Source organism: Apostichopus japonicus, chromosome 8 (assembly GCF_037975245.1).
Source record: "Apostichopus japonicus isolate 1M-3 chromosome 8, ASM3797524v1, whole genome shotgun sequence".
In the NCBI taxonomy this organism is placed as follows: Eukaryota; Metazoa; Echinodermata; class Holothuroidea; order Aspidochirotida; family Stichopodidae; genus Apostichopus; species Apostichopus japonicus.
In genome coordinates this window covers 10,135,168-10,153,321 of record NC_092568.1, presented here as the reverse complement: position 1 = coordinate 10,153,321, position 18,154 = coordinate 10,135,168, and the positions used below count along the sequence as shown (strand labels likewise).

The following is an 18,154-nucleotide window of genomic DNA, read 5'->3' as shown; positions in this document are numbered from 1 at the left end:
AACGAAGTGGGTATTTCCCAGATCACTCATCATGATTCGTAAATAGATTGTAGTCTGGAATGTGCAGGTATTATTAAGGAATGGAAAATGACTCTATGGAACTACCGGATCCTTATGTTAGGTACTGTACGTGCTTCAAACATTTTCCTGCTTCCAAGAGTAACGAAGTGGGTATTTCCCAGATCACTCATCATCGATCCGTAAATAGATTGTAGTCTGGAATTGTGCAGGAAATGTAAAGGGAATGGAAAATGACTCCATTGAACTACCTGCAAAAGAGAAAAGCAACAGTGAGGAGAAATGCTATATAAGTAAGATATATGTAAGGTCAATGGAGATGGTTGAGTTTGCTTTGTATTACAGATGATGAGCTCTGTTTACTATGCTCCCAGGGGCGTAGCCAGTATGTAGCACTGTGGGCCCGGGCCTACACTTTTTTGGCCAAGTTATCTTCTTTTTTTTAAAACACCCATAATTCTATATTAATATTTTAACTCGTTTGTTTTTTGGGTTTAAAAGTGATATTGAATGAGGTGTCTCAAGTTAGCATGAGGCCACAGAACCAGTATGAACACTCGGGAAGGGCTGTTTCCGGCCATCTAGGGGGGGGTTGTAAAACCAAAACTTATCTTTTACGCTCCGCGCCAACCGATGGTGGCGCTCCGCTCAGATAGTCGTGCACACAACTTTGAAAATCCTGGCTCCTACATGCACTTTCCTACCTACCTAACTAACTATATGACTGGTGATGCAAATTAGCTTATAGCCGCATTGAACCATTGATTCATTTTAATCAATTAATCTAGCTTGTCGTCATTAACTCCCCAAAGGTTGCAAAACCTAATTCAAAGACAGCAGGAAGTTGCATCAGACCGAGGGGAAATACCCAGAAAGGAAGGCTCACTAATTTGGGAGAGCGCTGGGAACAGACTGAATATATCACCGAGCAATCTCGCTGACAAACTGCCGATTATAATCAATACCTCCAGGTCAAAATTAAAGTCCAGGAAACTGGTTACAAAGTTGAGATAATTGAAGATTAAATGGTGCCTGCACATCTGTATTAACTTGGAAGGAAAACAAAACTGTGTTGCTGTACTGTTTATAATCAATTTGAGAATCGATCACTGACAGAGTTAACTGAGGGGTTATGTACAGAGTTAGGCTTATAATGTTGCCCATCAAGTTACATGTCATTACACTTGATGAATGATAGTAATAACAACTCATGTTTCGATGTCTCAAACCAGCTTGGTTTTTCTTTTCCACTTGAGTAATATTATCCCAGTGCCATATCCATGTATGCGACCAAATCTAATACTATAAAACAGAATTTACGCTCGGCTCATGGGAAGTTATTGTAAGCTGCTTCTTTTGAAAAGTGAAAACAGAAATCAAAACAGTTGATTAACATTTCCGTTAATTAACTCAAATGGCTGTACGCCTGGTTCGCTGTAAATATGTAGTACTGCAGATCTGATGAACTTAATAACGCTATTTGTATATGTTGCAACTTGTACACAACCATGCCATACTGTACCGGCATGTCAGAACTGTTAACAACCCATGTAAGATGTGTAGTACTTAATTTATCCTAAAAATCTACCGTAGTAAGAATTGGAACAAGCGGCTTCAATATAGGGTCTGCATTTTTACAGTATTGCATTTTTTTTTTGTGGTTGCATTGTTTGTGGCTTTTGTTTTGTTGTTGTTGTTTGGGGGCGGTTGGGTTTGATGAACCAGTGTTGTCATTGTCCAAATTATAAGGTTATGCGAATTTATTGGTAGAGGGACTGAGCCTGCTATGAAGCATAGATTCATTTGAACGATACCTGTGCCTCCCCAATGCCAGCTAGGACCTTAGTTCTAAGCATATTCTGTGAAGAAGCTTGCGACTCCTGTTTGGAGTTAAGATCTGTCGCACACAGTACTTGGTGTATTGTTTACACAATACATTGTTTAATTGGGCAACCATTATATTATAACAGAAAGCAGTTAATCCACACTTGACAGTTATAAATAACTTCAGTGTGCTTAGTCATCATAGAGCAAAGAGTTAATAAATCAAGGCAACACTTCACTAGATTGTTCAACAAGTAATTTGCCCTTAAAAGTTCAATGCCTGCAAAGCACACACAGTAAAACTAGGTGAGAAGGAGATGAATAATTAACTCATTGTGAGCTACCACATAATTTACATATTACATATTTCTTTAATGAGGTTTAAATGGGGGAGGGGGTGGAGTAATTAATCTTTACCCATATGACCAGAATACTATTACAAATTCATAACAGTGAGTACAAGTAAAAGTCCATAAGGGTGAGTTTAAGTAAGAGTCCATAAGTGTGAGTTTAAGTACAAATATCCATAAGTGTGACTTTGAGTACAAAAATCCATAAGTGTGAGTTTGAGTACAAAACTGCATAAGTGTGAGTTTAAGTACAAAAATCCATTAAGTTTGAGTTCCAAATTCCATAAGTGTGAATTTGAGTACAAACCCATCGATTGATCATAGCGTGACTTTAAGCACTGAACAGGAAGCATGCTTTAGAACCCAGATCCTTCACGATAATAAAGTTGTAGAACACACTAAAGTTCACGAACGAAAATGAACGATGCAAAAATGCAAATCTTACGTTCCGAATAAAAACCATGATCAGCCAGCTACTGTAGGGGTATTCTGTTCCAAATCACATTTTTATTTGTTAAGAATAAAAAAAGGACTGCCATATCCAAGCAGCAAATTCATCCATGTTAGTTTTTAACTGCCAGCACATATAAAATATATTGAACCGAGGCCAACAAACTGTAATTTATGCATGGACGACCCATGTTTACCATACATGGATTTTCGTCTCCGTTGTATAAATATAAATATTTATTGAGTTAATTACAAACAAAGTTTTGCTTTAAACGTAGATGATTCAGTGACAAGAGCAAAAGGTTACAGGAAATCCTAAAAATATGCTTTAGGGACTTTTTCTGCAGACTTGCTCAATAGTTCAGGTTGTCTGCTTCATTTGTGCAATGTCTCTGGTAAGTTTTACTTCCCGTTGGGTTGTAAGAGCAGAGTAAAAAAACTTGTAGTGTCAAGTTTCTAGGGTGATGATGCACATGTGTGGATGCTCAGAAATATTTCAAAACTTGACAACTTCCCCTTTCCACCTCCAAATCTCCCCCACCCTCCCCCCCATTTTCATAAAGTAGTCTGCAGCTGGTTACCTCCAGTATGTAAGTTGTATATATCTACTGTACAGTTTGTTTTTCATTTGAAATAATCCACATTCTCAATTGGAGGAGTATGCTTAGATCTGTGACAAATTTAACGACAGGGTTTTATTTCTGTTTCGTAGTATTATTTACATAGCAGGTAAAGTTACCTCTTGTAAATTTTATCGCCGTCTCCAATTGTGAGCCTTTGATATGATGATTAAGAAATGCTCAAAATGCCAACTTTTTTTCTTCTATTTTTATATATGCTCAGTAATCTTAGTTTCATTTTTTCACTCTCAAACTATCACAGCGATATTCATTACGGGATAGAAAAAATGTGATAAGACAAAGTACTCAATTCAGAGTGGGCATTTCTTGTATTTCTAGCATATTTGGGGAGAACATTGGTTTTCACAGAAGTATTTATATCTTTGTTTAAAGATGACAAGATTATCCCTTCTCCCTTTCCCTTCTTCAAATCTCTCCCTTCCCCCTCCCCCCTCCCAAGAAAAAAACAGGAATTATACTAATGATAATAATGAGGGGGCTACATTAAGTTTGCTTTTTAAAATTGTATATATCGTATGTCAGGGAATCCTTTGTCCTGCCAACAAAACAATCTGCTAAAGCTACTTCCTAACTAGTTTATCAAATTTCCTCCTACACAATATTTCATACCTGTTACAAGGCATAGACTGTCATTGCTATATTTAGAACTTGTTTAGTGAGAGTGTTGTGGTAGGCCATTGCAACAACAACAAAAAACCCAATAGTATCATGGTTAGGGTATACTACAGATATAGTACTACTATTGCTGCTAGTACTAAACAGTTGTTACTTTGTTAAACAAATGAAGAACATTGCCCTTCATCATATCTGTTACTCTGGCAAACTTTAAGCCCCACCCACACGTCAGTCAAGTCTATGTTATCTTCCTATTGGTTCACAGTAGTATTGTATGCAAATAACATTGACCAAGATAACAAACAAAAGTTTGTGATTAGCTACTATAGAACCAGCCACATGCACAACAATGACATCATAATTGAAAGTCATGATAGGCAGCCCACCGCCCTCTTTTTAGTTCTGATTCACCCGGGTTGGCTTACAATAGCTGGGTGAGCTTTTGCTTCTATCTATTATTTGAATAACAAACACTGAGCTATAGAAAAGCTGTTGAAAACAAGATGAGGTTTTAGAACAAGTTTAGACTTGATTTGGGACACACAGTCTTGTTGTGAAGTGAGTTGTGTGAAGCTATGGGATAGACTCATAGTATATACATTGGATAAAAATACTAACTGTATTGTGGTTTTGGGATTTCTCAATCTGAGGATTATTTTACCTGTGTGCAATAGTGTTTGTTATTTTGTGAAGGGATTCCCCAACCTTTATGTTTGCTGTGATCTATTACACCAAGGATAGGAAAGATGTGAGGTTATCCCAAGGTACTACTCATTCTGCAGTCGACATTCATCAAGGGTAGAGCCGAAGTACAACAGCCACTGTATGTTTGGATTAAGTTCTTTCCTCCAGGGTTTTGGAAAACTCTGCCGATTTTTGCATCGCTTATTCATGACCGTTGTAGACATCAACATCATGGGAGAGTCGAAAAGGAAGAAGCCCTCTCCAGTGAGAGGTATTATAATTTTGGAGATATTATAGTCATTTAATTTAAAAATTGTATTTTTCTTTGCAATTAAGTTTACAAGCGTCACTTTAAAAATCTGTTTAAATTTTTTTTTTTTTTTTTTTTTCTCACCTGTTTGTACTTTGAGCTGGTATGCTAGTCAGGAAGTATATTGTAAAAGTTATCGTGCAGCTAAGGGTTCAAAGGTACATGAATTCATATCTAAAAAATTGGCCAGGCATTTCAACCAATATCAAGACCAAGGGAAGGGGAGTAAATATCACCTCCTGCGACGGTGTTTTGCCCGTCGCGGGTTCAAGCCAACAGTAACAAGAGGGCTTTTGTCATGCTTGAGTAAGACTTTATTAAGTGCTGTAACTACGGATTTTGGACAATGAAAAAGACGCCAAATATTGCCTTCAGCCAATTTTAGACTCTCATTTTCAATTTCGTTATTTGACTTACGAAAACACTGAAAATAGCTGACTTGCTTATTCACGATTTATTTCATGTGAAACTTTTTTTTTTTTTGTCTTGTTGTGTTCTTATTTTCTAGCTAATTTGATGTTTTTGGTTTTGGTTTAGTGAGAGCTGTCTGTTTTAGAGTTTGGCTGCCAGCCACGTAATACTCACGGACTAAAAGTAGTTTAGAGCGATCTGTTGTTTTTGTTTTTAGAAGAAAACGCAACTTGCTGGTACTTATAAGAGGAAGTGCCAACTTCCGCCGTATTGCCCAATAGGTCTGTCAGTTGCCTTAAATATGTAGAGCTGTAGGTCAAAGCACGCCGATAAATATCAAAGTTGTTGATAACTAGTTGAATGACTTTCTCAAGTGTTGTTTCTGTTTGGTGTTTCAGTTGGGTAAAGGTAGAGGGGGAGGGTTATTGAGGGACAAGAAGGGGAATTGTGATGGTGCAGAGGAAGGTTTGGTACCGATTTATCTCTGTAACCATTTGCAAGGCGTTTTTATGACGAGAGATATTTTTAAGTTAGACAACCAAAGTTCATCCTTCTTTGGTGGAATATTTTACAGAAATCATCTGTTATGCCTGAATATAAATGTTTAGTTGTGGTGGCAGGCATTTACGATACTTAGTATGTACACCATAAGCCAAAAAATTTGGGGGCACGAAAAGCCATAAAAATGATGATAATAACAAATTATCTGATCATTGACCCATATATCAAAGTGCAACTGAAGCAAATGTATTGTCAATAAGTTCAGTTATGAAGACCACAGTTTATCAGAAAATATAGACTGATAAGGTAGTGTACATAAATGGTGGTTGTAAAATCAGAACAGGTTTTTAAATAGATGGACCGAACAGGAGACAGATTGTCATTGAGTGCTAAGGTTAAGAACAATTCATGAACAAAAAGTAGGGATATTGAAATAATAATAATAATAATAACAGAGATTTATAATGCGCACATATCCACCCTACAGGGTGCTCAAGGCTTCTTTTATTTTTTTATTCAAGTAAAAGCTATAATAAAGTTGAATCGAAGATATCACAATGTTTAGCACCAACTTTATTTAGCAATGAAATTATTTGGTATCACAAAAAAAAAAAAAAAAAATGTATTGCGATTAAGGTTTTTTTTTTTGTGTAGAATGTTATTATTTTTCAGTTTATGAATTAAAAGGAGGAAATGCATTAACTTTGATGTAATCTATGACATAATCTAGAAACAGTGTACATTACTTGGCTGGACATGTTGAGATACATGGATTCAAGTTACAGTCATGTTTTACAGGGCAACTTATTGCTGTAAGCAAATCAGGGTCCATTTTACCACTCTTTATATTCTCTCTGTTCACTCTTTATATGCGGACACCCTAACCAACTAGGCCATGGATGCTGATTGAACGTCCAGATGTTCGAAACCAGTAAAGAAGTTCGTAATACCACTGTAGGCATTTGCCACCTGTATCGGACAATGTTCTGTTTTGGTGACATATTTTGCCTTACTCTAGAGATCAAACATGATGCTAACCAACTCGAAATCATTTGTGAATCCTAAGAACGCATCTTGAAAGTGATATATATATATATACATATATATATATAGATACTATATAAGGATATATGTAGCTTCTTTTTTTTTTTTACGTTTTGCAAAGTCGATAGCCATGATCAAAATGTGTCTTTTTTTCTTCCCAATAGATAATGTGCGCACACGGTTCTATTCCGAGGGCAGTGCACGGGAGGCAGCCAGTGCAAGGGAAGGAGCTCAAGAGCTGCCAGATCTCGTCTTAGACAGAACTTTCCGAGACAGAGCCAACTCGGCACCGTCGAGACCATCTCAATCAGCTATAGAGGTCGGTCGAGAGCTGCGGAGAATCAGCGATGAGTTTGAATCTACCTTTTACCAGGTACCGTCTCCATTTCCTGTACTAAGTTATTAGTTTGGGAATTTTTTAAATGTATCCATGTGTCGCAAGGAAGGAAATGATCTTATTTTGCCTCATTCGGTGGTGACTTCTGCAGTTTCGTCCTCCATTCGGGGCAACTTTTTTTTCCTACCGTCTGTTCCCTCCCCCCCCCAAATTAAATTGTCCGACAAACTTTTTCTTACAATTTATGATGAGGTCCCTACCTTGTGGACTTTGCAGGGTATTAATACTTAAAAATTAACAGTTCATTCAGTAGCATGATTGTTTAGACAGTTACTTATGAAAACATTCAATATTGTTTCATGATTCAAACTATTATTGAATGTGTTGTTTTAGAGAAAGATTGCTTTGTGCAGAAGTTATTCCTTAATCTTCTGTACTTTGCTCACTACTTTAATAGCTAATCTTTTCTCTTATTAAATTCTCTTTTTAGCAGAGGGGGAGAAGCAACTCAATCCTGAGACGTCTTGTTGGCTTGTTGAATCGCGATCAGGGAGCAGAGGAGAGGCAGAACCAAGATCACCGGCCAAACGCCATCGGATCTGGAGGCGGATTATGAGGAATCGCCAAAAAACTCCAGGTTATTTTGATACTTGCGAAAAGATGCCAGGCACTCTCGCTACGACCTCGCAAGAAGCGCGCAGAGTGATTTGAGGAAAGTCAACCGAGTGACGGAGGCAACTTCGCCGAATTTGCGGCACACACGTGCCGGGGGGTGGATTAAAAACCTGAACGGAAAGAGGGTGAAGACTTTCAGCTTGTGTTACGTTGGAAGTGACCGAGGTTTCCAAGAACTGGACTGCTTTTTTTACACCATTATCAGAGGTTATCAAAAAAAGGAGAAACCAAAACGCACCTCACCAGCTTTTGTAAATAAGTCTCCTTTTCTAGCTCAGGGTACCATACAAAAAAACCGAAGCTCATATTTATAAGAGTGAATTCTCACCGCACTGTACACGTTCGGTCGTGCAAATCATGGAACTTTATCGCTAGAGAGTCTTCAAAGCAAAACAAATGCCGTTCAAGTGTCAGAGCTATCTCGGTCGGTGGAACCGTTGTACAAAGGAGTTTCAGGTACTGTACTTAACAACATGTACAAAAATCTGTATAGTTTCAAACTTTCTTTCACCATTCTTGTTTCCTTTTTTCCTTCTATTTCCAAAGTCTTTTTTGTGGGAAAAGACGAGTTTTTTGGCTGCAACGAGAAAAGTATTACAAAGCAAAGTTTTCCTGCCATTTCGAATAAGAGAAATGAAACCAAATACAACAGAGCAAATTAAAAAAGAGAGAAATGTTTTTGGATATATATCTTTTGAAAGTTGTTTTGTTTGTACATTTTCAAAAATGTTTCGCCAATTGACAACTGCAATAAACGACCACGCAATGGAGAAGAGGTAGAAGTATTGATTGGAAGATAGAATGTAACATGTTCTGGACTGTTAGGCAGAAGGGGAAGAACTATATATAGATATACATATATATTTGTAGGAAATAATTAGACCCAGTCGAGAAATGGGAGAGTCACACCGTGACAGGGTGATGTTTTGCAGAGTTGTGGTGTCTTAGATCATTATTAGGTAGACTGTATTGTATCCCTTGCAGGTTTGTGGGATTCGGTGGTGCGAGTGTACGTAGCACCCGAAGCAAAAATCACCGTTGACGAGATATTAACCGACCCGGGCCCGTAGAGACTCTCGGTGCTCTGTCTTCATTGTGGGACCTGTGGGTTTTTCATCTCTGTTGTTGAGCTTCTCTTAGAGGTTAGCAACGACCATAAAGTAATGGTCACTCGATGAGGTACCTCAAGTAGTGACCTCTTTTAACACTAGAGGGACGGACTCCTTTCCGGGGTTTCTACACTGTGTGACCCAAAGCCCCATTTGGCCAGACATATAGATTTGTCAGAAGTAGTTTCCAAAGTAAAACTCTCTCGCATTTAGTGCTCACAGTCCTTAAAACTGACATGATTTTGGATTTGACGTTTTAAAAGTAAACATTGTATCCTACTTTTTAACCTGGATGTAATTAAATGAAGAGTGTTATGATTTATTTGAACACATCAAATTGCTTGCCAAGGGGAGAATTGTTTGTTTTATGTAAGTTGTTTTTTTTCTTTGTTTTTACTTTGGGGGGGGAGATGAAAGCATTCCAGATGCTATAATTGTGTATGTTTTCACATTGTTTTCATCAAAGAGTTGACAAGTACTTTTGACAAAGGTCGCCGAGACCTACATTGTCGGCATTGAAAATTAATGTTATTCATACATCTGCTAATGGGGCTCCCTTTTTAGTAAGGTTTATCAGCTGTGCTGCAAAAGTTTGGAAAAGGAAAGTTTGGTGCTTAGAAGTAAATATGACTACAATTTGTATTGTATTTCTGTATGTTAGCTTGCCATTTTTGGGGACTGTGTGGTGTGTGTGTGCCCTCTTGATTATAAAGTACAATGTAAATGAAGTTTTGTTTTGAAAAAATAGAGCAATTAAGACTATATATCAGAGCAAATGGGATAACAGCTTTTAACCCATAGATTTTAATTAATGACTGCTTGATGGGGGAGATGTTAAGTGTAAACAAGATTTAAATGGATATATGTATTCAACTCAAAACGTTTACTAGGTGTATGTCAACAGTGTGTCAATATGCAGTCCTAACAGTGCGGCTGATATTATGAACAAAACACAAAGTAACATGAGAACAGGCGGCTTGGTATTTAACTCTCTTTCTCCCCAACCCCCCCCCCCCCCCCAATCTTGCGATAATTGAGAGCTCTAGGAGTGGAGCTGGTTATACTGGAGTAAATATCCAGAAAAAAGACTGTGTATTTGGTGAAATGGGGTGGGGGGCGCGGGGGGAAGACAAATGATGTGTTGCAATAATAGTATGGTAACTTTCCACCTGGACGTCTTACATGGTTGGGTTACTACTACTGTAAAGTGAACTTTGACTATCATGGTTTTATTTACGTTTTACCTTCTCCACGTGGGTTGGGACTATATGTGCTTTTTCTCTATCAAAGGACTCCTGCAATTTGGGCATTTTCAAAGAGATCTATCAGTTTTTTAAGTTAACTTCATTTGAACATATTGTTTTTGTGTTAGAAAGTACAAAAGTGCTTATAAACCTAGGAGATACACCCCTTTGGCACCCTTCACGAAATGAAATTACTGCTCTCTGTATGAACCAAGATGTGTTTCTAACAGTTTGGACACAAAAATCAACTTTTGAAACAATTGTCACCAAAAAAACAAAAACAAAAAATATGTGACGGTAAGGATTGACAGAGACAAATCGAGTGGTGTTTTTGTACATAAATGTTATATGAAGGCTGTGATATATGCAAAAGCATTGCTTCAAAAAATAGTATTATTTTGCCTAAAGTGTCCTTTTCAGAATATTCATGGGTTTTTTTTTGGGGGGGGGGGGGTTTGTTCTTTGTTTTTTAATTCTCTCTCTTTTATGTATTGATTTCTGTCTCCCAGGGGAAACGACATTTTTCAGTTCTCGGAGAGGTTTTTACGTCGTACGTGTGACAAGGATTGCAGACGTTGACTGAGAAATTTAACTTCAGCCCGCATTTTAAGAGCTAATAGAAAAATCTTTGGGGTTAAATGGCCTTATTTATTCCACTTTTATGAATGAGTATGTTCCAAATATTTGAGATGAAACACTCAATTGAACCCCTGACAGGTTATCCATGTATAGTACTGTCCTTGTTATATGAGAAAGAAAAAAATGTTTTCACAAAGAGGTATTCGGGAAGCAGGGTATTGGGGGGGGGGGGGGGTTGGGGAGTGGAAGGGATGTTTGAATTTTATCCAACCAGGTTAAAACTGCAATATTTTGCCAGATGTTGCCAAATATTAATTTAAAGGAATTTTTCAGTCCTATAGGAGATTCTGTCTGTTTTTTTTTTGTTCTTTTTATTTTATTTTTTAAGTCATTGAGAGTAGCAGTTTATCCGTCTCAATCCATGGGAATGACCCCAAAATAAGATGCCTAACCCTCGATTTAATGGATGCATGACGAAACTTTAAATATTTTCCACCAGATAAATCATGGTATCTTTTACCGATATTTCAGCGTCTTGACTAAGGATAACTGACCGCAATGCTAGAGAGTATTTGTGTTTTAAATATGAAAAACGTAGACATTTTTGGACACCTGCAAGTTTTACATCCCCTCTTTTTTAGATGGAATCATCTATTTGTCCTTTGTTTTATCCTGAAATGAAGTCAAAAGAATATTTAAAGTTGTCTGATCATCAATCTTTGTACCTAATTTAATTTTTTTTTTGTGAAAAGCACCAAAGCCAAGATGACGCATTTGATACAGTTTGTACCTTATTATTAGACTGTGTTTGCTGATACCTAGTACTTCCTGTAATATTACTGAAACTTAAAACAAAATTTCTTCATTTATTTTGAAACACCTCGCTTGTACATGCAGATTTCTTTTGTTTCCCTTTGATGAACAGTTTTGTTTTGATATATATTTATATATATATATATATACATATATGGGTGACGGGTGAACAACCTTGAGATCAAACGGTGGATGGCTGCATATTGTGAGAACATTTATGGAGTCTTGTGTGTGGTAAATAATAGTCGGACGAGAAGATAAGGGATTGGATAAGCTGTATAGTGAGGAGGGCGAAGGGGTGGGGGAATTGTTCTGTCTTTCGTCTGAGTAGCTATTTAGGGAAAGCTTAGGCTTCACGGTCACTATGGAACATATATGTTAGTCAACTTGGGCAAGTTGGTAGATATTTGGATATCTGCAGAATGATACGGTCGAATGATTTATTTTTGGACAAGAGAATTTACTCTTGTTTATCATTCATTCATTCATTCATTGGCTGCAGACAGTTTTATAGTTAGTATTGGACCGTTTTCTGGTCAGAAGTTTTCAAATTGAGTGAAAAACCCACATTTGTTTACAAAAACACTCAAGTGGTGAAAAGGCCTCAGCTTTTTTCTTCAATTATGAATTTTAAAGTGTGTGAGAGAGATAAGATATAATTGGTTGTAAAGATTTTTTGTCTATGAATATTCATTGGGTTCAGTACATAGAAAATAAAAAGATTTAACTAACATTATTGGAAACACTGTTACAGAGAAATGACTTATTCATTGGGATTATATTCACTCGTGCATTTTCATGTTGCAATTGTTATTTAGTGTGGAAAGTGATGTTGTAAGAGGAGGTAACTATGGCGATAGGAGGGTTTGGGGAGAGAGAGAGAGATTAGGGTAAGGTGTGGATATTCATGTACAGTGTAATATAAACTGGTTGTATTTATTATGTACTAAGGACACCACTCATTCCTATTTATAATTATTATTATTATTATAACTTAAAAAGCTTCTAAAGATTAATTATATGTAAATATCTTTATGCTAGGTATAGAAATTTCTATGGATATTCATGTAGGTCAAGTGTGGGAGAGCATTAAGGTGCGGAAGCATTATGTAGTTAAGGGTAGAGCGGGCAATAAGTACATTTTGTGGGGGAAATCGAGAATTGATGTTCGGCTTCTTCAAGGAACATTTTTGCCGTCTATGAATGACTCACTTTATAGGACAACGACCAACAATGCAGTTTCAAGTTGTAAAGGATGTCAGGTGTCATGCTAAATGGCAATATTAGGTAACCTCTGTGTTACCCTCTGACCCAGGGTTGTATTTTTATCACACTTTTAGGTAACCCAGTAATCCAAAACCGGATGGATTTAGTCAAGAACATTTAAGAATCGTGTTCCTACAAGATGAGTTAATGAGTTAATCATCAAAGTTTTCATTTTCGTGTTTGAGCACATTTCTGATGTTTGTACCATAATTGCATTTTGTTTTTCCTGACCGTGCAGTTTTTGGTACGATGAAGGAAAAACATTGATGGTTTCGTTTTTATTGGGGGGGGGGTGAGTTAGTTGACACTTAGTTCTTCTTGGGGACACCTAAAATGGTGGTGCAGCTCCCAGTGGTGGTGTGTACGAATCCATGAGAAACGTGAAACTAGAAAAAAGAAAGATAGATTTTTGATTATCGATATTTGTTGGGCATTAACTTGTTATAGCTGTCAGGATTTAAAGAAGGAAAAAGAGAACAAAATATGCTTTCACGTGGCACCTAAAAGACAATGAGACAAGAAACCTTCGTCCTTGTGACTTCTAGCCGAGATGGGTCTCCCTAGACCTAAATGGGATAGGTTTTCCAATCGCACCTTTTCTTTCTTGCAAACGACTTGCCAAATTTACATGATTATTTTTTACCGGTTTAAAATATTCAAATGGGGGTATATTGGGTGGAAAATGGGATGAATGGGATGGGATGGTGAATGGGATGAAATTGGGGATGGGCTATTTGGCATGTAGTTTGTGGCTCAAATATTATGATATAATTGAAATTTGCAATATAGACTTTAACTTCAGTTACAATATTCACCACCTTAATTTTGAAGAAACCCTTGAGTAAAAGTTCTGTGATTGACAAAGTGGGTGAAGGGGAGTCGTTAGAATTTCTGAACCCACCCCCCATACAGAAACACCCACCCTGTGGCACCCAACTTATTATTCACCTTTAGTCTACTAGACTTAGACGTTTTTTGTGTTTTTTTTCCAATGAGAGGCTTTCTACTGATAGTCACAAATATGCTCAGGAGACCAGTTAGGGTGTATGAAAACAAGAAATGCATCAAACTTTCAACCAGAAATGTCAGACGAAAGAATTCGAAATGTGAAAGTGAAGCAAATGGTCTGGTAGAGTGATATTGCATGTGTGTGTATGTGTGTGTCTGCTTGTTAGTTTGTTTGTATGAATGATGAGCCAGAAGTGGTGCTAAGTTATAAAAGTTCCAACTCCCCTGCTTTGTGATACAAATGTCAGTTTTTTACTTGTGCAATGACCTAAGGATTATTAAGGGAAAATTCCTTTTTACTTTATTCTTCCAAAACTCACATTCAGTATTTTACAAAAGAAGAGCAAAAAAACATTTTGAGGAACATGAGATTGTTGAATATAAGATTCAGTTGAAGAAAAAAACAAAAATGTCTTTTTTCCTCTTTTTTTTTTCCTTTTTCTAAGAAAAGAATATTTTCTGTTTCCTTTCATTCAAATACTATTGGAAAATCTTGTAAAAATTATTGAATATTTAAGATGGACAGATTCATGCCTATTGCGTTACAATAAAGCGTTAAAATTGAAATTGAATCGTGTTCTGTTTTCTTACTGTCATCATTCCTACTTTTCTCTCAGTAGGCATATTTTTCTCGCCCCCCCCCTCCCCTTGTTGACAATTATTTATTACACTAAAATCAATCATAATGTTCAAGAAAAATCAGAAAAATAATCATTGCAAGGTGGTCTAAATCACCTAACATAATAGCAATTAATCCTCTGAAGTTTTCTCACCCGCTCCACCCATCCCTCATCCGCTCTAACCCTCCTCACCCATTACCCTTTTCCCCTGCAGCACTCAACTACGGGTTACAAAAACGTTTCCATAGGTCTCGGGACATTTCCTGACGTTTGCGGGGCTTGTCGACGGAGATGGAACTGATTTTGTGTCAAGTTACATCAAGTACATAGTCCAAGCTGGCTTTCGTGTATTCGGAGTATCGATTCAAAGACGGAATGGGTAGGGGAGTCTGGTGGGTCGTGGATAAGGGAGCTTTGTGGGTCTTGGCTCAGGGAGTCTGGTGGGTTGTGGATAAGGGAGTCTGGTGGATCCGGGAGTCTGGTGGGTCGTGGCTCAGGGAGTCTGGTGGGTCGTGGATAAGGGAGTCTGGTGGGTGGTGGATTAGGGAGTCTGGTGGCTCAGGGAGTCTGGTGGGTCGTGGCTCAGGGAGTCATGGAATATCCTGGCTCGTGGGACTTTCGGGTCGCTGAATTAGGACAACATATCTGTGGGTCACCAAGCAAGTCTGATTTATTTACAGTATGCTCCTCCAACTGATCTTTAGCTAATCTGAATGCTATCTCAATTTGCCAGTGAAGCTGCGGTATCGCGCTTCACACAATCATGTAGTTGGTAGAACACTGGATTTCTGAAAATACTGAGAGCTTTATGTTTCAATCTCACCTGCCAAATCTCTTCTCGTTCTTCAAAAAAGAAAAAAAAAACTTGTTTACCCACAATTTCCTTTATCATTCTGTTTATTGCTAACTTTCTTCCTTGTTCTTTGTCTTAGTTTATAGGCCTTTCACAAAGAAATATATAAACACTAGCAAAGTCAGCAAAAGATTGGGTGACAGTTTTACGAATTGAACACATCAGCGTTTCCCAACAGATTTCCGGTTAACCAGAAATATCGGGAGTATACAAAACAACCAAGAAGTCGAAGAAGAACAAGAAGATTAATCATGAGTGATTCATACATTATTAATAAACCATTACTCTAGTATCTGATATACTTAACTCATAAAACAGGCGAATTTTGAAAGACCAACTAAATTATTGGCTATACTTGAAAGGTTTTCGAACCGGTGATTTTCGCAATACAAAGTTCTCTGAACTGTACTAACAGGGCTGTAATACAACATGGGAGACAAAAAAATATATATAAGACGAATTGCTAATTTTTGGTTGGTGCAATTCAAATGTTTCATTCAACTCACATGATTTCATGACGTCCTAAACGATATAGGGGTAGGGAGTGCTGTATATAGGGAAGGGCTATGAGGGTCAGCCTCGGTACTCTGTGAAGTTAAGTTTAGGATTCTATATACTTTTTAGGCAGTTAATCAGTCCATTAACATGCCTAATTAAGTAAACTCAGTCCAATATTTGAGCTTGCTCATTTTTGCTTTCTCTCAAAAAATAGCTTTGAAAGATTTAGAGTGCCAGAAGTTTCCCGATTTGGAAGGCGGGAGAGAGCAGCCATGTGGACACATAGAGTTGTTAATCTATCGTGTGGCTCAGCTACTGTCTTTCTGTACGTATATTTGTCCGTCTGTCTGTCTGTATGTCGGTAAACTCAACTCCGAAAGAAGAGTCAACGAAACCCCTCTGAATATTCTTCCCTTTACCATGATTAATAATCGTTCGTTCCTTCTTGTCATTTCCTAACTTAAATTCTGATGACTATTATTTCTTAGTCGTATACGGAGGAAAAAAAGTCCCCTTGTAAAACTTGAACAAGGAATCAACTTCCGTAATTGGTTACGTAGGTATCCCATATTCAATTAAACTAAGCACTTGACATTAATTAATCTCCAAGTCTTCAGTAATTATTCAAGTACCGTGAACAAACCCCAAGCAACAGCCAACCTTAATTCCATGCGTTTGCTCTTTCTTTCTTTCTGCTTGTGTTTTAACATAGCATCGTATTTGAAACTTGTTTGGCGTCATATTTTTGGAAACGATCCAACTGAAACGCCCATACAGAGTCAACAAACTTATTACTGTGTAAAGTGCCAAAAAAACTTGTATCGAAAGCCCAGCGCATCCACTTTAGCCTCTTATATAGTGTACTAGGAACTTTGTTCATTCAAATAACTCTTTGTCCGACAAATCTTAGTTACGCAGGTTGAAAACAACATTCGTCATTCCCTTTATATATAACTTAAAATTAAAGTAACAGTATCTTGTTTAATTTATAACGCGCTTCTCCGCTTCGAAAGACACTTTCATCACTACACATTTGTTGTAATGAAATGCGAATAATTTGGATAAATGAGATTTTGCATGGTACATCACTCCGTTAATTTTAGTAAGTTGACCAGCCCCTCCCCCCCCACTCCCCACCCACACACACACAAGCCATTCCTTCTTCTCATTACGCAATTGAAGCTGAAAGCATAAGCCTATCCCGTACGTGTTGCATAGTCTTCCATTTTGTCAACCCACCGCGTGATGAACCATGAACAACAGGGAGTTTAAACCAGGCACATCCTTCAATTGTAACTCTTCCCACACTTGCTAACAATAACTGGTTGTTCTTTTGCAGTCTAAACCCCCCCCCCCCCCTCGTGAACGGCATCCAAACAGAGGGAGGGAGAGAAACCTGTAAAGAACAGCGGCTAACAATACTTGTGCGTAGGAAGATTTCAGCAAATGTCGCTTCTTAATTTACTTATAGTGTAAAGTCTTAACTTCAACTAGTTAGTTACCTAAACACCGTGATAAGCAGACTCAAAATTTGCACAAAAGACTGAAGCAATATTGCCTCAATATTTACCTACTATATTACGCAGATGATTACTTTACTGACGTTAACGAAATTTATTATGACGTAATTGCATGGTTATCCGTGTATAGTTAAAAAAAAACGTCAGCATTAAAATTAGCTATTCACAAAGACACGGAGGTTAAGTATATATATAAATATATATCAAAACAAGTCCACACTGCGCCAAGTTTCCTGATCAACTTCGATGGGGCAAAGGTTTAAGGGATGCTTCATAGGTCTATATAAAGAAATCTGAGCATGCGTACATACAGAATAACCGACAATTGCACTGCGGCTAGAAAATGAATAGGTATGAAAGTGTACTTTATAAATCAGAAAGACAGCTCTTTTATTTTAATATGATGATCAAAAAAAAGAAATAAATCAAAGACAGGTTTACAAATGGGCAAGTATCTCGACGCATATGAATGTGACTTGCAACCCATCACAGACATACGGGAGCCCCACACAGCTACAATGTATGCATATATAGGCCTATATATACCTACTACGTCATCGGTATTATCTACAATGAAGTGCTCGATGGGTTTCTTTGTTCTCTAGAACAAGCCGAGTTCATCCTGCTGATTTCTAAATCTCTTTTTTGACACCTTTCTGCCATATTCAACCCTCTATATATGATGGCACGTAACTACGTAAACATTTTGGAAGCTGGGCGGACAAACTAGATGGTTGATTAGTAAAATTGGGCGCCAAACGTGTCGTCTGCTGGGCGATTACAG

At 37.6% G+C, this 18,154-nt stretch overlaps 1 protein-coding gene across 13 annotated transcripts in view; it reads left to right on the top strand.

The window, feature by feature from the left end:
• LOC139972128 (uncharacterized) overlaps positions 1–14,446 on the top strand; it is a 44,535-nt gene extending 30,089 nt beyond the window's left edge. For 12 of the 13 annotated variants that reach the window (XM_071979076.1, XM_071979083.1, XM_071979087.1 and 9 more), the window contains 2 exons: positions 7,013–7,221; positions 7,676–14,446. In XM_071979076.1, the coding sequence (XP_071835177.1) occupies positions 7,013–7,221; positions 7,676–7,801 (335 nt within the window). In that variant the 3' untranslated portion in view covers positions 7,802–14,446. The remainder of the gene's footprint in view (positions 1–7,012; positions 7,222–7,675) is intronic. The other variant, XM_071979077.1, reaches the window with a different exon arrangement.
• The last annotated feature ends 3,708 nt before the right edge of the window (positions 14,447–18,154 follow it).